Source organism: Kogia breviceps, chromosome 2 (genome assembly GCF_026419965.1).
Source record: "Kogia breviceps isolate mKogBre1 chromosome 2, mKogBre1 haplotype 1, whole genome shotgun sequence".
NCBI lineage: Eukaryota > Metazoa > Chordata > Mammalia > Artiodactyla > Physeteridae > Kogia > Kogia breviceps.
In genome coordinates, this window is record NC_081311.1 from 173907895 (window position 1) to 173935875 (window position 27981).

Below are 27981 nucleotides of genomic sequence, written 5' to 3' on the forward strand. Positions count from 1 at the left end.
AGGTCTCAATTAGGAATGGCTTCTGCTGTATTATGTGCCATTCAGAGAGGACACAATGCGGGTAATTACAGGAATTTGCACTAAATGGCTGAAGAATTCACAGCAAAACTCCCCCCCCCACTCCCCTTGGGCTTACCCCTCCCAAGGGCTGGGGGGAAAAAAAGGAAAGCAAAATGCTCTGAATGCCAGAGAGATGTAATTACCAACAGCAGTCCCAAGAGGTTAAACAGCAGCCAAAGGAGGAAAACCATAAAAACTGACAGTGTGAAATGGTGGAGGGGATCCCCTCAGCTCACTGTTTTCTTGCTGTCTCTTCCGTTAACATTTTCAATTTCAGTTCAGAATCAGGAACACTGCCCCACAGTGGGCTGTCCGATTTCACCTTCAGATTACAAAGCAGTAAGACACTTCAAGACCGGAGCTTCGCCTCTCTTGTAGCATCTATAAAAAAGGGCCTGGGCCCTTTTATCACAATACTCAATTGCTAGGTTTCTTGTTTGTTGGGAAATTAGAGGAAAAAATCTGTATGTATTAGTGCCAAGAAAACCAGGCATCTATTGAGGGGAGATAGACATGTACACATGTCTAATTCCAGAATAAAACCGGGCTACTGCCTTATAGTTGAATTTATGCAGCATTTTGTGAACAACCTCATTTAGAACCACTTACAGGTACACACACCATAAATATTTTAATAAGCTGCACTGTCATTTGTTTTAGCATTAATATTTTAACACTACAGATGCCCCATTGCTAAACATAATTTTGAATCCCAACCAGTGCCTTCATAAAGAAGCATTCCTCATTTTCTGCTACAGATGTGTTTCTGTAAAGCTGTACTAAAGCACCAGCAAATTAACTGTTCTTAAATACTACTTTCCTCACGTGCTCTTCTGCTCAGGAACGTTCTGGGACTTCAGGGTCAAACATGAAGTTCAACCTTATCAAACTGCCCTTTTTTTTGTAGGTCAAAAATGACTGTCTGCAATTTCACCGAGTTCCGCACGGCACTGCCTCTGACAGCTCTCTAATCTGACCCGTGGGCCTAACTTCCGCAGCCCTGCTCACAGTTGCCATTTGGCATTGGTGATGTGAGTATCTGATTAATGTCTGTTTTCCCCAGGGGGCTGCAAGTTCCATGAAGGCAGGGACAGGGACCACGTTTGCTTTTTCGCAGCACTGACTCGTCCAGGTGCGCCTAAGTTTGGGGCATGTGGTCAGAAACTCAGCGCACAATAAATGGTAGAATGAATGGAAGAACTTAATTTTCAAAGGCATGTTCTCAGGAATAAGGAGCAGCAAATATAAAGGCCCTGGAGGCATGAATAACCAAGGTAGGTTCCAGAACAGCAGGAAGACCGCTGTAGCTGGGTTTCCTAATACAGGGCAGCCATGGATCTGGAGAGGAAGCCATGGAACAAACCACACATAATCAAATACAACTATAAAAAGTTCAAGCACATGCTAAGAAATACACAGTTATGCACAAGCATGTATTTTTAAAACCATAACCTCAGGCATTTGGGGATGGTCAGAGTCCATTTTCTCTGCAAGGGCTCTTTAAGTTTCAAAAAAGGATATAGAAAATTCTTCACCTACAGAAAGAATTTAGCGACGTGAGGCCAACTGCACTATTTTGTAGATTTAAAAGCCAACATTTGTGGCTCCCCCAAATAGCAACTGAATGACATCATGATGAAGAGCTGCTCAGTGCAATCTTCCACTTTTAAAGTTTATTCATCAAAAATATTTAAAGAGGGAGGGACTAAGTGGACATAAATACTTGTAGTCTAAAGAGGCTCCCTTAAACCACAAAATACTGTGAATTAGCTTCTCCCTAAAATGATAAAGCCAAGATTCAACTAAAAACGATTTACTGGACTTTTTGACAGTTTGGGAGGTAAACATGCTGTACAACCAGATTTTTCACTGAATGTGTGTTTTTATGAGGATGAAAAGTTAGGGGACACAAGTACTAAATGAATAAACAGCTGGTTTAGATTAACTGTGTTTGTGAGAAACATAAATCAATTTTTAAAGTTCCATCTGCTATAATAATCTTTGATATAATAAACAGCCTCCCAGATAATTTAGAAAACATTCAGAGGTTTGCTTACCGAGTTTTGATATTTTCCTTTTGAGACTCTGCCCCCTGCAGGAGATGAAGTATTCCTACCTGAGGTAGGAAACCGGTATTCCAGGCACGCTTACCCATAACCCACGTGTACCATAAAGCAACAGAGCGTAGCAGTTTCTGAGGGAAGAGGGGGCGCTGAAGTGAAAGTAAAAATTTCTACTTGAGAATCAGCCACACTGTGGCCACAAATGAGGACTGACTTCTCCCCATGCTAAATGAGAAACCTACCTGTGCCCCATTAGAACTCCAAACCAAAGCATGAAGGTAAAAGCTGAGCAGCAAAGGAGTTTAGACTACATTGCCCCTGTCTCCTAGGTTGCCTATTGCCACCCATCCCCAACCTATTCTCCAGCCAGCTATTCAGTGAGCACCTGATTCACACAGCAAAGGGCAGCATCCTAAAACATGGACCCTAAAGCGGCTGCCCCAAGTTCTATCCCAGCCCATTTTGTGACCCTTTTCCTACTCTTTTCCACTTAGCTTCCTTCTCCCTGTCTCTCCTACTCATCTTTCTATGCCTTTTTCCTGTTTTAGTTTCCCCAACTGCTAGATGTGATGGACCTGCTGAATGGTACCCTCTACCTGCATCTCTCCTTCCTCTTGAGTGTCAGAAATGCTACTCAGGTGGTACAGAATGTGGGCAGGGCACACTCCATCAGGAAGCAAACTTAGGAGAGGAAGGTGAAGTAGGAGCCAACAAAGGGACCATCTTTTCTAACACCTGAGGCTTTTCTTGCCTCTTTCACTAGAAAGTTTCCCGATTCATGCTCTGGTCTCTACCTTGAAAATGAAGCTGAGCTGTTCTCCCTGATTCCAATATCAAAGCAGATTTGTTGCCCCTCTCAGCAGTCTAAAGCCACAGGAGTGTACCATAATTCCAGCATGTCCACAGAGTAAGCACTTATAAATTATTGGTGAATGGCTGAACTTTGAAATATAATATATGCACTAGTATAATAAGACACTGAAATGTCAATGATTTCTAAAAACTGTGCTAAAACCAGCATCTCCTTATTTCAAAAGCATTTTCCAAAAGTAGCTGGCTGACTTAACACAAGGTCACTCACGCCTGCACACATACGGCCCTCACCTAGTACGGCTTCTTCATCGGCTCAGGGTTGCTGGTCTCTCCCATCCCACCCTGCAAGTAAGTGTCTGCTTCCCAGTTACCGAGGCCCTCCAGACAAAGCAGGGATGATTTCCTTAATCTCCCCTTTGGGTAAATTATTTTTCAACAGTAAAGGCGATCATCATAACTAACTTAAATTCAAAGTTTCACCGTGCCACCACTATGTGGCTTTTCAGTGCAGGAACAAGCACGAAATTGAAAATTTAGTCTTGACTGGTGGTGAGTTTCCTGTTCATTTCTAAACAACATACTTAAATCTGATACACTTGAATTGAAATTTTCCAAATCAGGCTTCCAACTAAAGCTACCTTCATGGTAAATTTCTTGTGACCAATTGTGGGGTTTACTGAAAGAACTTGATTTCATTTACAGGAGATATATAGACGTGGTTTAGTGCAGGTGGTTTTCTTTCTGGTTTACTGTCTGGGGGAAGGTGAGAGGAACGGGGAGTAGGGGAGAGAAGCAGTAACAGGGTTTTAAGAACTAACAGATGACTGCCTTGGCCCCCACCTTGTGTCTCACCCTCCACAGCAGTTCCAGTAGCCCCAGGCTTCCCCAGGATGAGGCATCGGCCCATCGTGACTCAGAGGTCATCTGCTGAATCATCTCAGCCCTGCTCTTAGCCACCTCCAGGTTTTCTGTCAAGGCTGACTTTCTGGATTCTACCTTAACAGGGTTTGACAAGGTCATGATCAATGACAGTTACCGACTACAGACATTTCCCTCGCCTAAGGAGTGCTAGTAGTCAGCTTTGGGCTTGAATGTCTCTTAGGAGACCATCTGTGACATCCACATTCCCAGTGACCTTTATTTGAGAAGGCAGAGGAAATGTCATCACAGCAGACTCGGGAAGCCTAAATTCTAGCCCGGTATGCTTCAGCCAAGTCATTCTGATTCAGTGGGGAGATCAGAGCTGCTTCTACTTACTTCACCAGCATGGCATGAAGACAGACAGATGGTTTAACGTAGCAAACTCCTTAAAGGAGAGATGCCTTTTCAACAAGAGGTGGCTAGGACCGGTCTCTTGGGGGGGGATTTTTTAAGTGAATTCCAATTGAGGGATTCAGGGTTGTTCTTTAATGAGCTTTAGGCTGAAAATCTGTTTCATACCTGCACATTTGAAACTCTGAGCGGTCAGTCCTCGTTCCAAAGACAAAGTCGTCAGGATGCTGAGGAAGCTGGTGGTCACAGACTGGCGTTTGTGCTTCCTGAGTTCACGCCCACCCATCTGATCCTTGGGTTTGGTCCTCAGCGTGACCTGCAGGTTTTGTTCTGAACTCCTCGCCGCATTGGCAGCTGTCTTCAGAGCCTCCATCCACTCCTGGGCCCTCTGCCGGGTCTCAGCACGGAGGCGGAGGACATCTTGGGGGAAAATGACTTGAAAGCAAGAGTCACAGTCATCCAGGTTGTCCATCTGGACGGCCAGACACACATCCACATTGTAGCTCAGCAGGGGATCCTCGTCCAGCTTGCCGGGCTGGAAAGCCATCAGGTAGGCCCTGCTCAGGACGAACGTAAACGCCTTCCAGTTGTTCTGGATGGTCAGCCTGTACAGCGTCCCCGATCTGAGGACGTTTTGGTACTCTCTGGGGCTATCCAAGAGAGGGGATGGCATGAGCAACTCGCTGGATTTCTTCTGCAAACAACGATTCTGTGGACAGTCGACATGATGGCTGAGCCCCGGAGGGTCAGCCAGCTCCTCTGGCCGTCCCGTGTAAGCAGGCGCGGCGGCGTGCACACCTTCCCAAAGCTTCTGCCCCCAGTCCAGAGCCTCCCATGGCGACTCTGCCTTTAGCTGGAGCTGAGTGTTGTCATACAGAACAGTATCCACCAGCCTGGCCTCGAGGTTGCCCAGAACAGATATGCTCTGGAAGTGTGACAGCTGGTACGTGGCATAGAGGTTTTGATTCCCACTGCTGTCGAGGCTGTAGAAGCATAAGCTGTAGGGGGAGAGTTCTGCGTAACAGCTTTGCCAGTAACTGTCATGGTCCTTCCGAATCTCCAGGTAACCCTTTTTCAGAATGTTTGGGAATGCCTGCTTGTGTTCTAGAACGAAAGGAAAAAAAAAAATAAAAATAAAAAGAAGCAACGTATTAATCCATTAATAGGAATGAACTGAATGAGATGAAAAGGCGGGTGCCAGAAACCAAACAGATCTGGGGTTGACATCCTTCTGGCTCAAGAGTAAGTACTGGGGAGGGGGGAGGGTTGTTGGGGGTTCACCGTCAATGTGACATGCAGAAGTCTGTTTGGAAAACAGAAACACCGAGTGACTGGGACTATGCCGTGTGGGCCCACGAAACAACTGCGCTTTGCCAGGATGTCTTGTTTTCTGGATAACGTTCTACAGAGTACCAAATACGAGAGGGAGAATGTTCCTCCTGCCACCTGACCTGACTCCCTGCTAATCCTCATCTTTCTTTAGGTAGGTAAAGCCAGGAAGGGCCGGTGGAAAGACCAGAGCATGGAGCGCACTGCACTTCTCATAAACGCCTGTTTCTCAGATGCCCCCATCAGTCTTCAAGGCCAGGCCATGAGCCTTCTGGCTCACAACCAGTTCTCCAGTCGTGCCTCGACTACTCGGCTTCCTACATCTCTGCTCGGGTAGCAGTTCCTCTCACCTCTGAGCCTGCTTATGCTGTTCCGCTTGCAATGCCCCTTTCCCACCACTTCCACCAGCTAGGACACACTTACCCCGCCCTCAGCCATCCTCTCTTCCAGAAAGGGAGTTTGTCCTGACTCTGCCAACCCCACTCCCTCGCCTGCACAGACACATCCCTCGGTCAGTATCAGGGATCCTTACCGTATTATTCCTCTCTAATGGGCTCTCATCAGGCTGTATTATAATACAGTTTATAATTTGTTAATTATAAAAATAATTTATAATTTTTAAAGAAGTGTGTCTTCGCCACTGGTCTGTCAGCTCCACTGAGGACAGGGGCAAGGCCTGTCCTGTCATCCTTATATCACAGCACATAGTGTAATGCCTGGTACACAGTAGGTACCTAGTGAGTCCTGGTTGAATTCGAATAGAAATAAAGCTTCTACTATAATGTCCAGCATATAATAGGTATAATTCCCTTCCCTCCTCTTCCCCTGTGTTTCACAAGTTCATCTGGTCATGCCATCTTTAATCAATGGTTAGCTGCAACAGATACAAATTTCATACTTTAATAAAAGGGGACTGTCACTTGGGAAATGTCCTGTACTTTCATCAGGCATGAAAATGAGGGAGCCCTCCCTAGTAGAGCTTTTCATTTCTGAGATGTTTCTCAATCTTTTTGCTGACACACGTCAGAGACAGTCATAAACGAATTGAGTCACTCCCTGAAGAAGAGAAATCACATTCCCAAAGGGTATGATTTCTGATCTTGGCTGGAGGAAAAAAAAAAAAAAGAGTAACACAGATCTAGATCTTAAAATAGCAAACCGAAAGAGAAAATGAGAGAAACGCGGCAGAGAAAAGCCAGTTTTACCTGCTTTACATCTCTGCTCCTGGCATTCATTAGTATTTCTGTGACAATTCAAAAGCCATTAATTTCTTGCAACCCACACTAATCCCTTTGCAGAGAGCGATAATGGATGCCTATTCTCCGTTTTCTTTTCTGATAATGCAGTAAGAGAGGCAGTGCTGTTAGAGACACTGATGCCGCCTCTCCTCCTCTCATTTCCATCAGGTGCCGATGACAGTTCAACTTTTTCCATAATAAGACCCATAACCTCGCGTCCCTCCATCCCCGTCCCTCCTGTGACCCAACAGCTCAGGCATGCATCCCCGAATAAAATAAAAACCATCTCTCTTGCTTTTAGCTAGGAATTTTCCTCTCCTTTTCTTTCCTCCCTGAGAGCTTTTTACAACAGCTTCCACGAATTAGAAATTCTAACTATAATTGGACCCAAGCCAGAAGCAAACCTCACTCCTTTCTGACTGTATAAGCTGGGGTGGCAGATGCCAGCTTGTGTGGACTGAATAGAAGTCTAACAGGGAGTCTCAAAAGTTCCCCCACCTTCTTGCTGCAGAATAAGGTAAAGAATGCACTGTGTTCCAATATTTTCTCCCCACCTCGGCTCAGCCCTCTCTAAATAGGTATGTTAAGTTGAGATAGAAAAGAGGGGTGTTAATCATAGGAAAGGGCCCATCCTTATAGGCTGCAGTTTGTAGTGTAATTCCTTGGAAAAGAAGAGAACAGATGTGATCAGGAAACTATTCTCAGCATGTATTCCTTTCTGCAGGGCCTGTTTATATCAAACCTTATTAATATGTTGTGTGTGAAGTATTAATTATCTGACTGTAGAGGGCTGGAGAACTACCATTTCTCTTTAATCTCTAGCTGCTGCTACTTTCTACTGAATCTGAAGTTTATTTTGAATATTTTTTGCTATCGACAAATCAGAAGTTATATACTTAAATCTAAGCTTTCGTTAATTTACTATAGCTCAACTTTTGTTTCCCCGGACCATATCATTTCATCACATACGTTCTTCTAAAGTGTTTCATTTCACGGATGAACAATAGTATCTCTGTGTTAATTAATATCATAAATGGTTCAGGTAGAACAGCTGCCAAAGATTATCGCCGTTTCCCCAATGAAAATAGAGAAAGGTGATCAAAATGAATCACTGTGTCTGTAAATTTCATACTGAAACCATCAGAGAGTAATTCCCTTGTGAAAAACAGCAAGAAGCAAAAACAAAAACATAAACAAAAAGAACTTGAGAACTCTTTGCTTCCCCATTGTTTTCCACTGTGGCTGGTTACAAAGACCTGGGTCAGTTCTTCCTCAACAAAGACCCCTTTTCCCTCTCCTCCTGGTCCCACAGTACCCAGCCCAGTGGCTTAAGGACAAAAATTGCTACTGATTGAAGAGGAAGAGGGGATTTTTCCCTCATGAACCTGATTCATTTCTGTACTGCCAACCCACCAAAGAGTTCCTCTTTTGCCATTATTTCCTCTTTCTGTTCTCAAAAAAGTTCCCATTCTCAGGCCACCATCTTAATCAAGATCTTAAATGGGCTCCCATTTCAAGTCCTCCCCCTGCACCCCACCACGGCACACTCAGTTACCGGGGTAACCTTTCTGGATCACTCATAACCTTTCCCATGCCCTCCTCATCAGCCCAAAACCCTGCACAAGTTTCCTGGTGCTACACAATAAAGTCCAAACTCCTTAGACTGGCCTTAACACGTTTTCTCATGGAAGATTTCAAACACAGTCACAGGCATGGAGAAGAGTGAAATGGACACCTGTGGGCTCACCCCTTAGCTTAAAAGGCATCAGGTTTCCCTATTCTTGTTTCCTCTCTCCCACTCCTCTCCAACTCTTGCTTTTTATTGTTTTTTGTTTGTTTTTGCTGGGATACTTGAAAGCAAATTGCAGACATTTTATCATTTCTACTGTAAATATTTCAGGCTGTATCTCTAACAGATAAGAATATATATATATATATATATATATATATATATATATATATATAGCAGTTTCACACACAAAACATGAATAATTCCTTATCTAATACCCAGTCTGTATCTCATTTTCCCAGATTCTCTCAAAAAATTTCTTTACACAGATGGTTTGGCTCGATTTAAGTCCACACCTTGATTTGGTTGGTAGGTCTTTTAAGCCTCTTTTTTTTTTTTTTTTTTTTGCGGTATGCGGGCCTCTCACTGTTGTGGCCTCTCCCGTTGCAGAGCACAGGCTCCGGACGCGCAGGCCTGGCGGCCATGGCTCACGGGCTTAGCTGCTCCGCGGCATGTGGGATCTTCCCGGACCAGGGCACGAACCCGTGTCTACTGCATCGGCAGGCGGATTCTCAACCACTGCGCCACCAGGGAAGCCCAAGCCTCTTTAAATCTATAACAATTCCCTCTTTCTCCTTTTTTTTTTTTTTTTCATGCCATGTATTTATTGAAGAAATTCATTCCTTTGTCCTGTAGAATTTCTCACATTCTGGATTTGGCTGAGTGTATCCTCACGGTATCAGTCAAATGCTCCTGTTTCCCAGGTTTTCCATCAACTGCTATTTACTTATTTTATTATTATTTTTTTAAATATTTATCTTTTTTTTTTTTTGGTTGCACCGAGTCTTAGTAGCAGCAGGCAGGCTCCTTAGTTGCAGCTCGCCAGGTCCTTAGTTGCGGCATGCATGTGGGATCTAGTTCTCTGACCAGGGATCAAACCCGCGTCCCCTGCACTGGGAGCAGAGTCAACCACTGTGCCACCAGGGAAGTCCCTCATCTGCTACTTAGCTCTCAAGATCCAGTTAGTGTTTTGTTTTTGTTTTATGCAAGAATACGTTACAGGTGGTTGTCCTACTTGCAGGGATATGGAGATTGATTAGGAGGTTCAGAGGATGTTAGCCTGACCCCTCCGGTTTGAATTTCCCCAGGGACCTTTCACACTGCAACCACTCTCTTCCACTCCCCACACTCCAGCCAGGGGACTTGCTGTGGCTTCCATTACTGGCCCCTCCCGACCTTCAGGCATTTTCTCTCACTGTTCTCCCTGCCTAGATTTCCCTGCATCTCTGCTTGTCCATGTTTTCATCATACATGAGAGCTAGTATAAAATCTCACCTTTTCCTGAAGCCTTTCTTTGTCCCCTCTAGTTGAACACAACTGTCCTCCTCTGAAGCCCCATGGCTCTATGGCTACACCACCCTGATGACCCATATTTCAGATACTATTTCACACTCATCAAATATGTACTAAGTTATATAATAAAAGTATTCCAAGAAAATCAGTAAGAAATTGTTTTTAAAAGTTTCTGCCTCCACATCCCGGCACCCACAATCCTTCTGTCCAGACTGTAGAACATTTGATAGGAAGCCTTTAGAAAGTATACATACGTAATAATAATATGATAAATAATAATTAGGCATGTTCACATATATTAGCATATGTAATTAAAATGTGCTTCCATTTGGGTTACTTTATGCAATTCTGTTTTTTTTTTTTAAAACCACCATGTCCCAGATCACAATAGATGAAACATTTAGGTAAACATTTAATTTACCAAGAAAGTCCGAACTGCCTGAGTCAGCACCATGAATGATGTCATAAGAATACGACTTCAAAGATCAGACAATAGTTTAAAATGAAAGATAAAGAGCAACGTTTTAACATTTTCAAAGAACTCAAAAGCCTATGTGGTGTCAGCATTCCAAATCAAAACTATCTAGGCAGATTGAAAGGAAACATTTAAGTTCTTACAACAAGATGAATAAATGTGAAAGGAAGCCGGAGCAGAGAGGGAATGGAGTACCGTGACGCTACAGAATCACATTCTGTCCCAGACAAGCCCCAAAGGACTGCCTCTCAAAGTTCAACAGATTTATTGCATTTCCTCTGCCCTTCATCATTTTTCTTTTCAGTTTCTCTACAGGTTATCTAGGCTATTGTTAGCTAAAAGGATAGCTGATTTTAAGATCTGAAAGCCTAGCAAACAGGATTTACAACTACACGTGGGCTCAAAACTAAGGGAGCAAAGCAATTTGACACACATTTACTGAGTACCAACTATGTGCAAAGTAGAACACTGAGCTTTATTGGAGACCCAAAGATGACAGACATCCTCAAGGTGCTTACAATTCAGTTTAGGCAAATGACTCTAATAGGAGGCTTCCAGATCAATGAATGATAAAGGAGGAACCATAGCGCCACTTCAGAACAAAGACACTCCGATGATTTGGCTCTTCTTCACGGATGGCCAGTGCCAATGACCTGTACTCAACTGCTACTGTCTCTTGACTTCCAGATCCTGTCCCCAGCCTCCCAGTATACAGTGTCACTTGGTTCAACCTCACCCCACAGCTCTGACCCAGGTGCTGCCAGCACTACATGACAGCCTAGAGCATGGGAGAATGTGACCAGACTCCCTCAGATACAGACAACCTGAGAACCGTCTGTCTACTCACTGGCCAGCCCCACTTCCTCTACCAAGACTGCACGCTTCTCTGGGGTTAGTTACAACCTCTAGGCGTCAGGACTCAGCCCTAGTCCTCAACTCCAACTTCTGGACTTCCCCTCTTAGTGAATGCCCTGCTTTGAGCTCCACGCACCCTCGGAGTAATAGCCCCTTCTGGCACTGTCTGACGCAGAGATGGGAGGCAAGTTTCGCTGACTGCTACTGACTGCCTGGAACCCTGTACTGAGAAAGATGCTGAGGCCACATCCAGACTCGGTGGGGAAAAAGCACCATGATGTCACTGAGGTGGGAAAAGATACATGTTATGTATTTGCCATCTGGTTTTAGGATATTTATAAACACAAATTACTTAACCCAAGTCTCAGTTTTATCATCTTTAAAACGGGCTATATTAGCACCTACCTCATTGTACTATTGTGTGGAAGAAATAAGTAACTCTCAGAACGATGCTTGACGCATCTTAAGGATTCAGTAGATGCCTCAGTTAAACGGCCCCCCTCAGTCCCTCTCTATCTCACAACATTGTTTTATTTCGTTCAGAGAACTGCTCCCTGAAGACAGAGACCTGAATGTCTCTCTCGCTTCGTATTCCCAGTGGCTGGCTCTATAAGGATTTGTCGAATGTATGCACCAAGGACTAAGCTAGAATCGTGGAAACGCCAAGTGAATCAGACAGATCCTGTCAACAGTCTATAGCCCAGTGACAGCCCCTCCTTTCTCTCTTCACGAGTCCCACTTTCTCTTTTACCACAGTCACCCTAATTTGAGTCCCCATCACCTCACATCATGATGACCGCAGAGCCTTCTCATTTCCATCCCTTCAATTCTTTCCATCTACCAATCCACCCCATGTACTGTTAGGGCCTGAGGGGACCCAATAAATAGCATCACTCTTTTTCACCCAAGTTCTAAGCCAACTGAGATTGATAGAGGGTAGTCAGACGCATAGAAATCAAAACATGAGCCAGTTGGAGGACACAGCTTAGGTGTGTAGCGCCCCAGAATTCCACAGACTCACCAATGAGTCACCCGCAGCACTGGATCAGCACAGGCTCCCCTCCCAGGGACCACCCATGAAAGGCTGATGGGTGGTGGAGCAACTCTTCCCCAGGGGTGGAGTGTGCAAAGGGAGGGAGAGAGGCCAAGAGGGCCATTCTAATTGATGAATCTTTACATGGACACAAAAGCTATAGGGAAGGAGATTCCCTACAACCCACCCCCCACTACCCTTGGCCCCTGCCAGCTTCCAGACTTTCTATAAAATATCTTTTTAATCTTGACTCTCAAGACATTTTCAAGTGCTTCTTGCCAAACGTATCATGTTAATTCTCTCTGTCTGGCTTTGAAGGTCCTCCATAATCTCAGCCCACCCAAAATGTAGTCCTGTTCTGGCTTAGCGTCTGACCACCCCACACAAAGCCTGTGTTCATCTCCACCTCGGCTGTGTGCTCAACCCTCAATGCTCAGCTGGAACATCCTTTCCTCAATGAAGACTTCTCTGACATTGCAGACCACAATCAAGTCCCTTTTCTTTACATTTCTGGTTAACAAAACAGTTTTCCAAGTCTATTTGTTTCATGTTATTATTCAACTGTGTTTAAGCCAGAGACTAGGGGGAAATTAACCAAATTTAGGTCTTTGTTCTCGTTACAGGCATGAGGGAAGTGAAATTAACAGCATGCACTCAATCATGACACTGCCACAAATGTCCATAGCAAAGAACATGAAGAGACTGATGCTGCAGGAACCAAAGCAGAGCTGTGCTTTGTACATTTTCAATATGGTACATAAGCCCTCACACAGTGCTTGCTGGCCACAGCAGTGCTCACAGATAGTTGTTAACTTATTCTGGTAGCAATGAACTAGGCTCAAGTGATATCTCTTCTGTGAGTTACCTTGGAGATCTTTCTTTATGGGTAAAAGAGAATATCCCATTTGTTTTCCCTTCATTAACCTAGGGGAAAAGACGTATCTGTGCAGACTCTAGAAGAAAGAGATCCATAACATATCTAGCTATGTATTAGCTAGACACACCAGCTGGGGATCTTTTCCATCTAAGTTCTTTGTGCTATGAGCAACAGTGATGTGTGTAAGTCAACACAGACCTGGTCAATTTCACTTCTCAAGTGTGAACCTGACCAGGAGATCACAGACCCAACCTCTTAAGTTTAGACGTTTTCTGCCTTCTGTGACAAGGGTAATTCCTAGTGCTTATAGAACTTTTTGACCCAGAAAACACTTCCGAACGTCAACTTTCAAATGATGCTCACTCTTGGCCATCCTGAGCTTCTCATTCTGCTTTGTTAATCTATACGAATTGAGTATAAAAGAATCTCTCATACTTAGGCCACCAGATTTTAAGATAAGTGGCATTCCATTGCTATATCTTTGGGTAACACAGAATCATAGAAACCTAGAGCCAGAAGGGACTAGAAATCTCTTCAGCCCAGCCCTATCTGAAGTAGAAACTGTCAGGTGCCTCCAGCCTATCAACTGTCTCCCCCTTATTTACCAACAGAACCCTAATTTTGTTCAGTTGTGGAGATGGCCTCTCCCCTGCCCCACAAAAAGAATCATGATTTGTTTAACCCAGTCAGTAACTGCATTTTCCTTTGCCAGAGACTGCTTTAGGGGAAGGCATGCAACCCAGTTCTGGCTGCAGATGAGGTGCTTTTGGGGTCCTCTGGGAAGAAACCCAGAAGAAGTGCCCTGCTTTCCCTTCCTGACTTTGACGGCCGATATATATATATCCTTGGGACGGCTATAGCCATCTTGCATAAATGAGGGAGAGAAGAGACACTACCAATATACTAAGGATAGCAGAGGAAAAAGATGAAAAGTGCCTGGATCTTGATGACCTGGGGCCACCAGAGGTAGGTGTCCTAAAGTGTTTACTGCATACAGTGTTTGATATTCACTAAGTGTCCAAAAGCTATCTGTTAGATACGTGAAAAAATAAGATGATAAATGGCCTCACTGTTTATGCCACTTTCAGCTGAGTTTCCATTACTTGCTTCTAAACGCATTCTAACTGATTTAACAGATTTGGAAAGAGGTTCCAGGAAACAAAGTGACTTGGCCAAGGTTATACCACAGAGTGTGCAAGTTGAGAGTGGAACTCCGACCTCCAGACTTTCAATCTAGATGACACTGTGCTTTATCTGTGGTGGAGGGGATGAGGCCTAAGCTTCCTCAGAGGTGAGAGGCAGTATTAGAGCATGGTTAGGTGTGGCCTCCAGAAGGGGCTTGGCTTGGGATCCTAGCTCCACCACATACTAGCCAGATGGCCTTGGGTGAGGTTACCTTCTCTAAGGCTTGGCTTCCTCCTTTGTAAAATCAGCAAACTATTAATCTCTTAGTCTAACACATTAAACTATTATTAACATTAAATAAGATAATGGATGAATACTTCTTAGCACAGGTCTGGGCATAAAGTTAACTCTCATTAAGTGATAGCTCTTATTGACAGTATTAATACTAACAAGATACATTCAACTTGACTCAAGCTTTTAGGTAAGGAAAAATGAAAGAGAGGCCATTTTCATTCTGGAAACAAACAAAACTGTGCTGTCCTGATTTTCCAAGCACCAATACATAGAGTTCCACCAAACACCCTGCATATGCTCATACCTGATATGATAGAAAGTTGTCTACAATACAATTCATTTTATCAAAGAACTGCCAACCTAGTGTTGGAGATGAATGTACAAGCAATTACCTATAATGTGCGGCAGAATAAAATGTGCTATGGAAACATAAAATAAGAGAAAAAAAATAATTTTAATTAAAAAAAACCACAAGAAACAGAGAACAAACCAGTGGTTATCAGAGGGGAAAGGGGTCAGAGGAGGAGCAAGATAGGTGAATTAGAAGGATTAGGAGGTAAGAACTACCATGTATAAAATAAATAAGTTACAAGAATGTGATGCATGGTACAGGAGATATAGCCAATGTTTTATAATAACTTTATGCAGAGTATAATCTATAAAAATAGAAAATAGGTATGCTGTGTACCTCAAGTTAATATAATATTGTAGGTTACTTATACTTCAATTTTTTTTAATGAAAAAATATGGAAAGGTCTTAGGGATGATGTGGCATTTGAACTGGTCTTGAAAGAAAATGGAGGATTCTGAAAAGTGAAGAAGACAGAGAAGGTATTGTGGGTGAAGAGACATCATGATCAAAGTCCCAGGCGCTTGAACACACAGGGCACATTCAAAACTAGCACACAGGGCTTCCCTGGTGGAGCAGTGGTTGAGAGTCCGCCTGCCGATGCAGGGGACAGGGGTTCGTGCCCCGGTCCGGGTAGATCCCACATGCCGTGGAGCAGCTGGGCCCGTGAGCCATGGCCGCTGAGCCTGCACGTCCGGAGCCTGTACTCCACAACGGGAGAGGCCACAACAGTGAGAGGCCTGCGTACCGCAAAAAAAAAAAAAAAACCAAAAACAAACTAGCACACAGATGGGGTGAAGAAAGGTGCAGGTGACAAGCTTGGAAAGATGGGAAAGATATCTGGATGCTTTAGAAAATTTACACTTGATTTTGTAAACAATGGGGAACCATGATTAATTTTTGAGAACAGCATAGCATGAAAAGATCTGTTTTAAGAAAGTAACTCTAGCAGTTTGTGAAATTAGTAACTATAGCTCTCCTTAGCCAAGAAAGATAAAATACATTAACAGAACAACCACAAAAAAATGCCAGACATTTCATTTTCAGAGTTCCCATATACATTTGTTAGGAATCAGGATGCGGGCTGGCAATGAGGCATGTTGGGTTTCCGAAAACTATAACCAATGGAAACTATACAACCATATAAAATCAACTTTCTGTGACCTACTTTAGCAACTTCTTTGCACTGACTAATCTTGCTGAAGGGTGAATCATAAATTCAGCAGAGCCCATGTCCTGGTGACCTCACTTGTTCTAAGCCCGTAGCAATATTCCCACCTCTACTGGCTCCAAGTCTTTTGAGAAACATCATAATTGAAAAAGCAGTCATTTTAGTATACGTCCCAAATTTGGCTTTCTTTTTTTTTTTTTTTTTTCTCTAGTGAAAGATGGGGAAAAAGGGAATCAAAACAGAGTAACATAGAACTCCAGATAAAGAAACCATACTGCCATGGTTTTTCAGGCAGAGGGATAGTATCAGGTCACCAGAGAGGGAAACCAACTGAAACAAAAGCCCAGCTGACCACTGCCCTTGCCAAGCAGATGAAAATGTGAACACAGGGAGGGAAAAGTCGGTCAGATTCGGGCAGTCTGCTGAGTTTCAGAGCTCCATAGCTAACGCCAAGGAGTTCTAAAACTTTTTTATTTGAAAAATTGCAACAGCAGTTCATCCAGAAGTGGAGTCACAAGGCACGTGGAAATCCTTCTGTGTTAACTAATTTCAACCATACCTATATTCCCATCATGACCTTCCATTACCTCTCTGACTATAGTAATTGGCTCCCACACAACCATAAGTCAAGGTCAGTTCAACAACATCCTAGAATAATATCATTTTATGGTTGGGAAAGATTATAGAGATAATTTAACCTGCTTCACGAGTTTACAAACCAAAGGCAGTAGACAAGTGATTTTTCCAAACCTACGTGGTGAGTTAGGGGTACAGCTACGATACAATGCTTGCAAGTCCTTGATGAGTGTTCTTTCCATAGAGCCTCACCTTCCTCTACCGTGTGTATATACTTAGAGGGATGAAAGAGAGAGAGAGAGAGAGAGAGAGAGAGAGAGAGAGAGAGAGAGAGAGAGCGTGTATATACCTATTTTTCATACTGACAACATATCTAGTGTCCACATGTTCTTATGGCGTTTTATGTTCTTACCTTAATGTATCTTTATACTTGGATTGTAATTCTACGGTGTTAGGACCCCATCTTTTTTATCCCACAGGAAATTCCCTGCTGCCTCTGGCTGTATCATTACTTAGTGAACAAGAACAGGGTAACAGCGGTGCAAAGGGGGAAAGGGTTAAGACAGATACTAGTCGGGAGCATGTCTGTAGAGCATGAAGATTAGTGCTAGGACTAAAAAGGAGCCATTCTGGGCTTCCCTGGTGGCGCGGTGATTGAGAGTCCGCCTGCCGATGCAGGAGACACGGGTTCGTGCCCCGGTCCGGGAAGATCCCACATGCCGCGGAGCGGCTGGGCCCGTGAGCCATGGCCGCTGGGCCTGCGCGTCCGGAGCCTGTGCTCCACAACGGGAGAGGCCACAACAGTGAGAGGCCCGCATACCGCAAAAAAAAAAAAAAAAGGAGCCATTCTGGTTGTTGGATCAGGGTCCTCCCTCAGGGCTAGTTCCCGGTCACACCTTGTCACAGCTGCCTAGGCAATGGCAGACCCTGGACGGCAGGAGCAAGGGAGCTGGTGCTGAGGAAGCTTTGGCCTCCACCACCTACCTTGAGGTTCTCGAGAAACAGCTACCTTTGAAATGAGGTGATGACTGTGTTATTTAATGGATGGGTACATCCTTGCATAATGTATACATATATCAAATCATCATGATGTACGCCTAAAATATCGTACAATTTTGTCAATTATACTTCAATAAAGCTGAAAAAAATAAAAAAAGGACTGCTGTTGCCATCTCGCCTTAGATCGATTCCTTCCCCATCAGTTTATGACCTAACCCTTTTGCTAGGACTATTCTATCCTCAGGTAATGCAGGTAGTCTTAACTACATTGGATTCAAGCTATACTCCATCCACCTAGTAGGACCCACTGGCAGTACCCTAGCACTTAGCATCGTCTGTCTTTCTGAGGCAATGAAAGCTCCAGAATGCATTCACAGGCTTCTGAGTAAGACTGAAAAAGGAAGCCAAAGATGGGGCAAAACTCTGAAGCCTTCTTTCCGTGGTCACAAACCCAGAGGGGTCAGTGCGCTTACGCTTTTCTGTACGTGTAACATTCAAGAGTGTGAAAGGCAAAGTTACAGTCTTCCTTTTGCAGATTCGTGGGTCCTCTAAAGGACTGTGACTAGCTCTGCACTGTTCACGTAGTAAATGTGCCAAAGGCGGGAAACAATCCTTGCTTAGCTAGACTGCTTGGGTGGGTCTCAGTTTTCCTAACCGCTGATTCCCTGAGGGAGGGATTTTAGTCGATGAACTGTTATCACCCAGGTCTGTTTCCTCCACACCACTTCCTGCCCTTTACTCCCACAGGGACTGATTGCCAACAAGGCTTCTATGGTGGAGAGTTCTGGAGACTGAGAACTACTGGCTTCCAAAGTAGGGGTCCAGCTCCAGCTTAGGGGTTAAGAGCATGGAGTCTGAAGAAAGAGTGCCCGGGTCCAAATCGAGGATCCACTTGTTACTAGCTGGCGGACTGTAAGCACATTACTTAAGCTCTCTGTACCTCGGTGTCCTCACCCTTAAAAAGGGCTCAATAAATATACCTATATCATAGGAGTGTTATAGGAATAGGAATGAAATAAGCCGCTATCTGCACAGCACTTAAAATAGGGAACAAAGTAAGTGTTTGCTGCTGTTATTGTTATTTTTTCCCTTCTCTTTCCACCTGGGCTCTCTCACGTACCCTGAGGATGAACACACCAGGTGCTTCGCATGTTGGCTTTGAGAGTAACAAGTAGGCTGTTAATCTCTTTGATGTGTTCTGCTCTCATATATTCCAAAAGCCTAGGAAAGAAGCGATCTTCAAATCCAAAGCAATAGCCTTCTGTAAAGAAACACTACGAGGGAACAGGGAAAAGTTGAGGAGTGATGCAAAAAAATTACCTCACGTGACTGCCAACTTCAGAAAGCCTAAAGGGCACACCACAATTATCTCCCCAGGCTTTGTGCTCACCAAACAGCAGTCAGATTCCTCTACAAAGGGTAATTGCAACCATGCCTGTGTGACCCCGGAGTCTGAGATGGTATCTGGAGACTCCTCCAAGGCCAGGGCACCATTCTTCCAACACTAGGGGCTACTTTACAAGCCATATCTGTTTGATTCTCTCTTATCACAAGGATAGTGCACAGCAGCCTTTGAGATGAAAGCAAATCTTCATTTCCTGCTGCTAAAGAACTTCACAGAGAGGATGTGCAAGGTATGAGATGCTAGATGATGGTGCGAGGCCCTCGGAAGAGAGGGTGGAGTTGTTCTTTTTCTAGAAGGACATAAACCAGCTAAAGAACTAATGTTCTTAATTTACCAGCTTGATTTCGATCAGAAACACATTCATCTCACGTGTAAGAAAATGTTTTCAGGATGTATTATGTTCAGAGCACTGTATTAGATACTGAGGATAATGCAATGCATAAGAAACAATCCCTTCCTCGGTGACCATAAACTCTGGTGTAGAAGACAGTAAACAGTTGATGACAAGTCAGTATGAGAAATGGATGGTTTATTTCCCATTAACAAACCAGTTAACAGCTATGAGAAAGTACAATGTAGGGAGACCAATTCAAGAAATATTTATTACGAGGCCATTTTATGAAACTGACTATGCCAGGGAAAACTCGGAGTGATTGGTAGTATCACTTTGCTTCTCATGGATGACTTCCAAATTCAATTGTAATAGTAATAATAATATTATTAAATGTTTAAGACATCTATTAAGTGTTACCGTGTGCCAAACATGGTTCTAAGAAGCACTTTAGATCTTTTAACCCATTTAATGCTCACAAGATACTGAGGTAAATACTACTATTATCCCACACTTTATGCCCCCCCCCCCGCAAAAAAAATTAAGGCTTAGAGAGATTAAGAAACCTGCCCTATGTTACACAGCTAGTAAGTACTGAAACAAGGAATGAAATTCTAACAGTCTAGGTTTATAGTCATTTTTTAAACCAATATGCTACTTTGTCTGACCAGAAGGCCTTCTTCAGACAGGCCTGCCCATTAGCCAAACAACTCTTACTATACCCCAGCTGCCCACTGCCCTCAATATGCCAAAATCTGGTTTGCTTTATACCCAAAGCATCATTTAATCTCAGTAAGGCTCACAAGCCTAGTTAATCATTGCCAAACGAGGCAGAAGACACAGAGGCCCTACCTAATGAAGAAGACCCTTGGGCCTGTCGTTATGGAAGGAAAGGGAGGGAATGAGGGTGGCAGAAGAGGAGAAAGAGGCAGTCGAGAAGGAGAAGAACCACTCCTGGTTTAAGTCTTTAAGCTGCTCAAGGGACCTCAGAAAAAGGATCCAGAAAAAAACATCAACTGGAGAAAACACAAGACTACAAAGTAATGAAGCCCATAAGTAAGAGAGTGACAGGGCTAGACACAAACCCTGATAGCCTTTCCCCGTCTGCCGGTGGTACCAGGAAAGGGCTTTACAGTGAGGAAAGGGTTCCTGTGCATTTCTTCTGTTTGTTTTGTTACTAAAACTCTGTGCCACGCCCTGAGAGGGTTGCACCCCCCAGCGTGTAATGTATCTTCTGTATCTGTAGCCTCTAGCAACTGGCATCTTTTGAACAAATCCACTTTGGCATGGGGACACTCAGAACACAGTGACGACCTGATCCCAAAGCAGACACTATTTGAGCACGCCCCTGTAGAACACTTGTTTGCAACTTGCTGACCTCCACGGAAGCACGTGTGTATGCAGGTGTGTGCGCACACACACACACACACACACACACACACACACACACACACTCACAGGGCTGAGCTCTGGTGACTCTGGACACTCTACTCCCCTCCCAAAAGCCATGTGATCCTAGGAGAAGCCCCTGCCGGCCAAACTACAAAGATCTGGAGGGCCCTGGGTGGACCCCAGAGACACACTCTTTGTTGAAAACCAGGCGCACTGCCATGCCATTGCTGGGGTCCCAAGCGCTTCCCTTCACCCCAGAGCCGAGGCGGCCCTCCAGGCAGGTGGCAGTGGCCTCGGGTGTTTGCCTCCCCGCTGCAGCCAGCTCCTGGGCTCTGCGGGGTGGGCTCCGAGGCCACAGGGCCACCTTTCTTCCCTGACTCGCTCTTCTACAAACACTGGATCTGCTGGGCCTCGGGGGAGGGGCAGAGAGAAGCCCCCAGCCAGCAAGTGTGCACGGCGCACAGAGGGGAGGCGTGTGCAGGATGGAGGCGCGCCTCGGTTTACAACGTGGCTGCAGCGCCCGCACTTCCCTGTCTCAGGCGCGACGTTGATTTATTGTGGCTGAGTAACTTCCCGTGGTAGAAACCAAATTTCTTTGAATATATTACACATGTATGTACACACTCGTGTGAAATATACGTACTTTGAGGGGATCTATTTATGTTCCATGGGGAGTCATTCTTTCCCATCAGGAATCTCACCTGCTGCTTTGTGTATCTGGTCAGATTCCTGGCACGTTTTGTTTCCTGTTGTTTAGTAAAGGTGCTCTTCCTGGGATGCACACACACAAAAACACCAAGTTGCCCTCCTCAAAGGAGACCCATGGGACTACATTTTATTTCTTCTGAGGAGCCCTTAGCCTATCATTAACGCTTGTTAATTTTTAGAACAGCTAGAGTGGAGGATGTGAGGATGACGGGTCCTGTCTGGACACTGAATTTGAAGTGCCTGTGGGACACTCCCGCAGAGGCGTTCACCACAGAGCCGGATACGCGAGTCCGAAGCTCAAGGAAGAGATCTGGCCTGACCCCAATCTCCTGGGTCCTCAGCTACAGCTCTGGCCAAGATACCACACCGCCTCCCTCTGCTTTGGGCATATGCCTTCAGGAGAGACAATGAGCCTTTCTTCAGTTTGGATGGCTACTTTCAAAGGTTTTAAAGTGAACTTCACTCAGAGATCTTGGCTGATCTTGACTGCTAGGCACATGGGTGCTGGCACTTCCTCACCTCTCCCAAATGCTGTGAGAATTACAGTCAGCAGAGTGGGTGACCAACCGTGAGCCTAGAGCTCCTCTCCACCCCCAGCCCAAGAGTGGGCAGCCCATGGGCCCTGCTTGCCCCTGTCCTTTACCTCGTGAGCAACAAGGACAAGATCTCTCTCTCCTGCTCTCCAGAGTACGCCAGACGGAGCAGGGGTCAGACACCTGGCAGGCCGTTTCCCCAACCGTATTAATTCCAGATAGGATGCGTATCCCGTGGATGACCAGAAGCGGGACAGGTTATATTCTATCAATACTTGCAAAGGCCACTGGTTACAGTTTCGTCCTCAAAATACCACTCAGTACTTATATTTCAACATAATACTCAAACTTTTTTAAATTGAGAATTAAAAAGTAATAATCATGGTCTGTCATATCCTCAAGAGAGAAGCTAAGGAAGGTTCTTTCTTTAGCTTCCTTTAGAGAACCCGAGGAAGGCTGGTTCTTGCATTTACAACCCAAACAAGATTGGAAAGACTAACATTGGAACTACGACATCCTCTTAACTTGGTTTATGCCAGGGATTTAGAACGGTTACAGTGGTTTAGTGATTAAAAAAAAAAAATCTATGTGAACTCCAAGAAACCAAACAAAAACCGAGGTTGTTTGCTAATCAATGAGTACAACTGTTTGTACGTGAGCCCAAGGCAAAGGTCTCATTCTACCAGGCACCGAGGTCACAGCAACTTGTTTATCCCCTAATGTCTAGCCAGTTACCAAGCCCTGTGCTTTATAATGTCCTTTTCTTTTTTACTCCCATGATCACCATTTGGCTAGATGTTACAGAGGACTGATGGAAGTCTAGGAGAGAAGATAAGGAATTACAAGTCATAAATTTGAGTGGGGGAAAAAGAGTATTTTAAAAGGATAGATTTGAACTGGGTGTGAAAATACTGTAGCACCTCATAGGCAGGAAGACTGCATTTCCTTAATGGACATACTATACCATATCCTTGCCTCGAGTTATACTTACAAACTAAATGTTATTAATTAAAATTTAATGTAAAATAAGTAAATAAAATACAATGTTAAATGTATCACTGGAGTAGCAAGCAATGATAGAGATTGAAGAAATGCTAAAACAGCAGTTAAGTACATAAAAGTCTCCCCAGTTAATTAAGCAGAAGCCATCTAAATTAAGAGGTTAAGCAGGGTAACTGAAGAATCATCAGTACGAAAAATGGATAGCCTGTATAAATGAGGTTATGGTGAAGAAAAATGCTGGGGGAAACAGAGAGATGGTTTGTCATGTCTCACAGAAGAGGAAGTTCACGGGTGAGTACATGAGTACATATTCATGTGCATGTGTGTGTGTGCGTGTATAGAGTACAAGGAAAAAAGAAATCAGGGCCCTGCACCATGAGGTCCTAACCAGCCTCTCCAAACGTTTCCTCCCACGACCGCCATGAGATCCTTTGGTCTCCTCAAGGGTTAGCCTGGTTTCCTTGTCTCCCCCTTGGTCCACACCATAATCCTGACCGAGTGTCCTCCAACTGTGACTCTCTTTCTGCAACTTAGTGTCCTTCAAGGTCCAGCTCAAGTTCCATCACGTCTCACAAGCCCTTCCTGACAAGCCCAGCCCAGAGTGTCTTCCCCTTCCTCTATCCTCTGACAATTGCTACCACTCACTCATGATTTTAAAAAGTGAAACAGAGTTCCCTCCCAGACATTTCAGTTGAGCACCTCCTTTCTCTCACCACTGGGTGCCTTCCTGAGTCTTTGGGAGTGTCTGATCCCCTCAACCTAATGAGAAGTTCTTTAGGACAGGAACTGTCTCTTCACACATCTTTTAATCCTTCATATCACAAGACTACGGCCAAGGTATGAGCTGATCAACACCTACCCATGTGAATAAGCGGTATCATACAATGTTCAAAGGAAAGTACTACATGAATCATGAGACTATTCTGATTCTAACATACAAGATTAGGAAAGGAGAATTAACCGTAGTCATCTTTTCACTCAGTTCCTCCTAGGAGGAATAAGACTGTAGGCTTCAGGTAAGGTAAGTGCAAAGGGAAATGGAAGAGGTGGCTTAAGTAGGCAAAGCCAGACATGGGCAATGGAGAGTAAGACTCTCATGAGGTAGATGCAGGAGAGACAAAGGAAAAGCAACAACTGTTTAATTGCAGTCAGATATAAAAACATACCCATATTTCCTTGAGCATCTTCTACCTTGTTTGATGAGGACAACAGAAAAGACGGCCTGGTGAGGTGAGGGCCCTGAAGAGATGGTGGTTGCTGCTGCTGCAGAGGCATGGTTTTGAGGACCACCCTCCAGTCCACCTGGGTAATATCTGACCTTGATCGAGCGTGGCCGGGCTTAAAAGTAGAAGTCTCATCCAATAAGTCATTCACAGAACGAGGTCTGTCCCTCCGACGCTGACAGATGTTGAAAAAATCAAAGGTTGAAGCTTCCTTTTGTTCCATCCAGGACAGATTGTCTGGGGTTGTCCCTTTCTGGACCATAAACTGTTCTTTGGCAGGGAAGACATTTTGAGCTTTGGTTTCTAAGAACCTGGTCTTACAATGGTCCCAGATCATGCCTCCCTTGCTCAGGGAGGAGACATTTCTGATAGCACCATTGTCTACGTTACCGAGGACCTCATGCCCCACCAGTTCAGGGACTTCCTGAATCCCATAAACCTCTGCTTGCTGCACAGCCTTTTCTAGCTTACTATCAAAAGTACTAAAGAAATCCTCAGTAACTTCCAGGGCTGGGCTGATATCATCCACTTCCAAAGCTTCCATGTCACAGGCTCCAAGAGGCCTAAGCCTCCTAAGCTAGTTCAGGAAAGGGCTTCATGAACATTCACCCGACGAAGAGAGGTGTTTTGGGCAACAGAGTTCTGGAAACAACTGGAAGGAACTTTCATTCAGCTGCCCAGGGCAGGCCAAGCACAAGGGTAGTTGATGTTTTCCGGGACATTAAAAGCATCTGCTAGATGATAACAGTCATCAACAAAGGTACTGGGAGACAAACATTCCTTTGAGATTATTCTTCAGTGAGACCTCTGTAAAGACAAGAGGAAGTGCTTGTCAAGGCAATGTCACAACCATCCTTTAATTTCCTGAAATAAAATGAAAAGAACAACATTGGCACATAGTTCATTGTATTCTGTATCATTGTATTCTATATACATAAATCTGCCCGCTTATTTCCTCATCCTTACATCACTTCCATGGCAGTCATGCCCAGATGTGGACAACACCTACAGAGAAGTCCCACTGTCAAGAGTACACATCACTGAGACTACCCTGGTGGCGCAGTGGAAAAGAATCCGCTTGCCAATGCAGGCGATACGGGTTCGATCCCTGGTCCAGGAAGATCTCACATGCTGTGGAGCAACTAAGCCCATGCGCCACAACTACTGAGCCTGCACTCCAGAGCCCACATGCCTAGAGCCCGTGCTCCGCAGCAGGAGAAGCCACCACAAGGAGAAGCCCACTCACGGCAATGAAGAGTAGCCCCCGCTCGCCGCAACTAGAGAAAGCCAGCGCGCAGCAACGAAGACTCAATGCAGTCAAAAAAATAAGTAAATAAAAATAAAAATCTTAAAAAAAAAAAAGAGTACACATCACTATATCGTATTAGAATTTACACAGAGCAGGGTGGGACTCTTGATAAGGGGAATTAAGGTCAGCAGCTTTTACTCAGAGAAGGCTTTGAGAGCAGCTGTGAAAAGACTGCCCCGGCAAATCTCTGTAATATTGACCTAAAAGAGTTAGCCAAAGAGACTAGGAATTCTGTGACTGCACTTATATCGTAATCAGTCTGAAAGTCATAAATGCATGAGTCCTGTCACAAACCTTGAAAGCACCGATGGTTTGTCAGGCTCAAAGGTGCAAGGGGGAAGTAGAGAGGGAGAATGAACTTTTATTAACCTGAATGTTTTTGTGCTGTGTTTCCTAAGCTTAGATTATGTAATGCCTGATGATGACTCTGGCTTCACAATTCTTCCAGTCATCTTGCAAAAAGGCTTCAGGATCCAAACTCCCTGAGGCTTTGAGGATTGGCCTACAAGTAGGTCCAGCCTTGGAGCTGGGCAGAAAGAATCGTAACACTAACCACACTGCCTGGGAAATGCTAGATCTCCAAGGCCGGGCCAAACGAGAACAGTGATGCTGTCCAATATGGTAAACACTAGCCATACATGGCTATTTAAATTTAAATTTATTGGGCTTCCCTGGTGGCGCAATGGTTAAGAAGCCACCTGACAATGCAGGGGACATGGGTTCGAGCCCTGGTCCGGGAAGATCCCACATGCAGTGGAGCAACTAAGCCTGTGCGCCACAACTACTGAGCCTGTGCTCCAAAGCCCATGAGCCACAGCTACTGAACCCGCATGCCACAACTACTGAAGCCTGCGCGCTTAGAGCCCACACTCCGCAACAAGAGAAGTCACTGCGATGAGAAGCCTGCACACCTCAATGAAGAGTAGCCCCTGCTCGCCGCAACTAGAGAAAGCCCGCGCACAGAAACGAAGCCCCAACACTGCCAAAAAAAAAAATAAATAAATATTTTTTTTAATTTAGAAAATAAATAAATAAAGTTAAACTGATTAAAAATCAAATAAAAGTTCCTCAGTCACACTAGCCACACTTCATGTGCTCAACAGACACCAAAAAAACTAACAAAGAAACAAAACAACTAGGTAAGCTTTGTATTCATTAACTACTTACAAGTAGGTAAAACTAGGCAATTAGCAACACCTTTGCAAGTTGCTGCAAAGGTACATAAATGTGCTTTCTTCTTTAAAACTGCACAACTTCTGTGGTTAATTAAAATCATTTTTAGCACTTAGGTCATTAAATCATTACATTTAAATCAATAGCACCAATCTACATTGCTTAATGTGTGTAAGTAAAACTACTATATACAGCCCGTTATTTTAAATGTATCAAGAAGGCGTGCAGGTCACAGGAACTTGGTGGCTAACCTCTTATAAAGTGATAAATGACTGTGAATTTGTCTACTTTTTACATTTTCATATTTATTATGTTAGCATTCATGAAGCAAGGCACAGACTGATTTTGGGTGATAAGATCAGTTATAATATTTTTCTAGCTGCAAGCATCGTTTTGTTTGCTGTGTCTATGCTAAGCCTTGAGTCTCTTGAATCCTATTAGCAGGGTTTCACTACTTCTGTCATTTTGAAACTTGGAATTTTTCAGTTTTATCTTGTACACCAGATGCTAAGAAAAAGAAATACATAATAAATCTAAAACTTCTAGTTCTTTATTTACTAAAATTTTAAATGAACATAATAAAATATGAGTTTCCCATTTTATAGAAGAGGCACCAAGGTGCTGAGCACTAAGTTATTCATCTAAGAGCCTATTATGAATGTTCCTTTTCTTACCTAGTTCTTAAAATTCAGTCTTTAATCATACTAGAGAGAGTAAATACCTTCAAACTGATTCTTTCTTTTTTTTTTATTAATCAAAATGTCTAGGAATATATCCTTTGTGCTCCCTGCTTTGGTACTCACAGGCTGGCTAGGAGCATATAACCACTGACGGCCAGCACTGCTGGCTTGTGGAACACTCCATCACACCGCGTTCTAAGATTTTAGACTGTTAGACAAAGACGGGACCTTCGAGATCATCCTCTCAACCCCAACCTTTCACAGAGGGGACACTGAGGCACACAGAAACTACGAAGTCCCAGGGACACTTCCCTATGCAATGCCTCATTTAATCCTCATTAAGGGCGGTAACAATCCAACTTGAGAACCATTTCAATACTGTTTAACAAGGGATTCTGGAAACCACTCGTCTACCATCCATTAAGGTCACGACAGGTCCAAGGTGCTGAAGATGGAAGGATGAATAAGATACAGTCCTTGCCCTAAAGAGGCTTCACAGTCTATCATGATACGCCTAAGAAAATAAGTCAAAAAACAGCCTTGATAGAGGATGGAAACACATTTGGTGGAGGAAGGAGGGAGGGGTCACTTGCCAGCAAAGGTGAGGGAGAGGT

The 27981-nt window shown here is 44.2% G+C and overlaps 1 protein-coding gene across 9 annotated transcripts in view; it reads right to left on the bottom strand.

The window, feature by feature from the left end:
• PLEKHM3 (pleckstrin homology domain containing M3) overlaps positions 1-27981 on the bottom strand; it is a 183252-nt gene that overhangs the window by 135740 nt on the left and 19531 nt on the right. For 7 of the 9 annotated variants that reach the window (XM_067026698.1, XM_067026702.1, XM_067026701.1 and 4 more), the window contains exons 2-3: positions 24149-25012; positions 4377-5312 (exon numbers count right to left, since the gene is read on the bottom strand). In XM_067026698.1, the coding sequence (XP_066882799.1) occupies positions 4377-5312; positions 24149-24749 (1537 nt within the window). In that variant the 5' untranslated portion in view covers positions 24750-25012. Of the gene's footprint in view, positions 1-4376; positions 5313-24148; positions 25070-27981 lie in introns of all 9 variants that reach the window. The other 2 variants (XM_059051328.2, XM_067026700.1) reach the window with 1 other exon arrangement.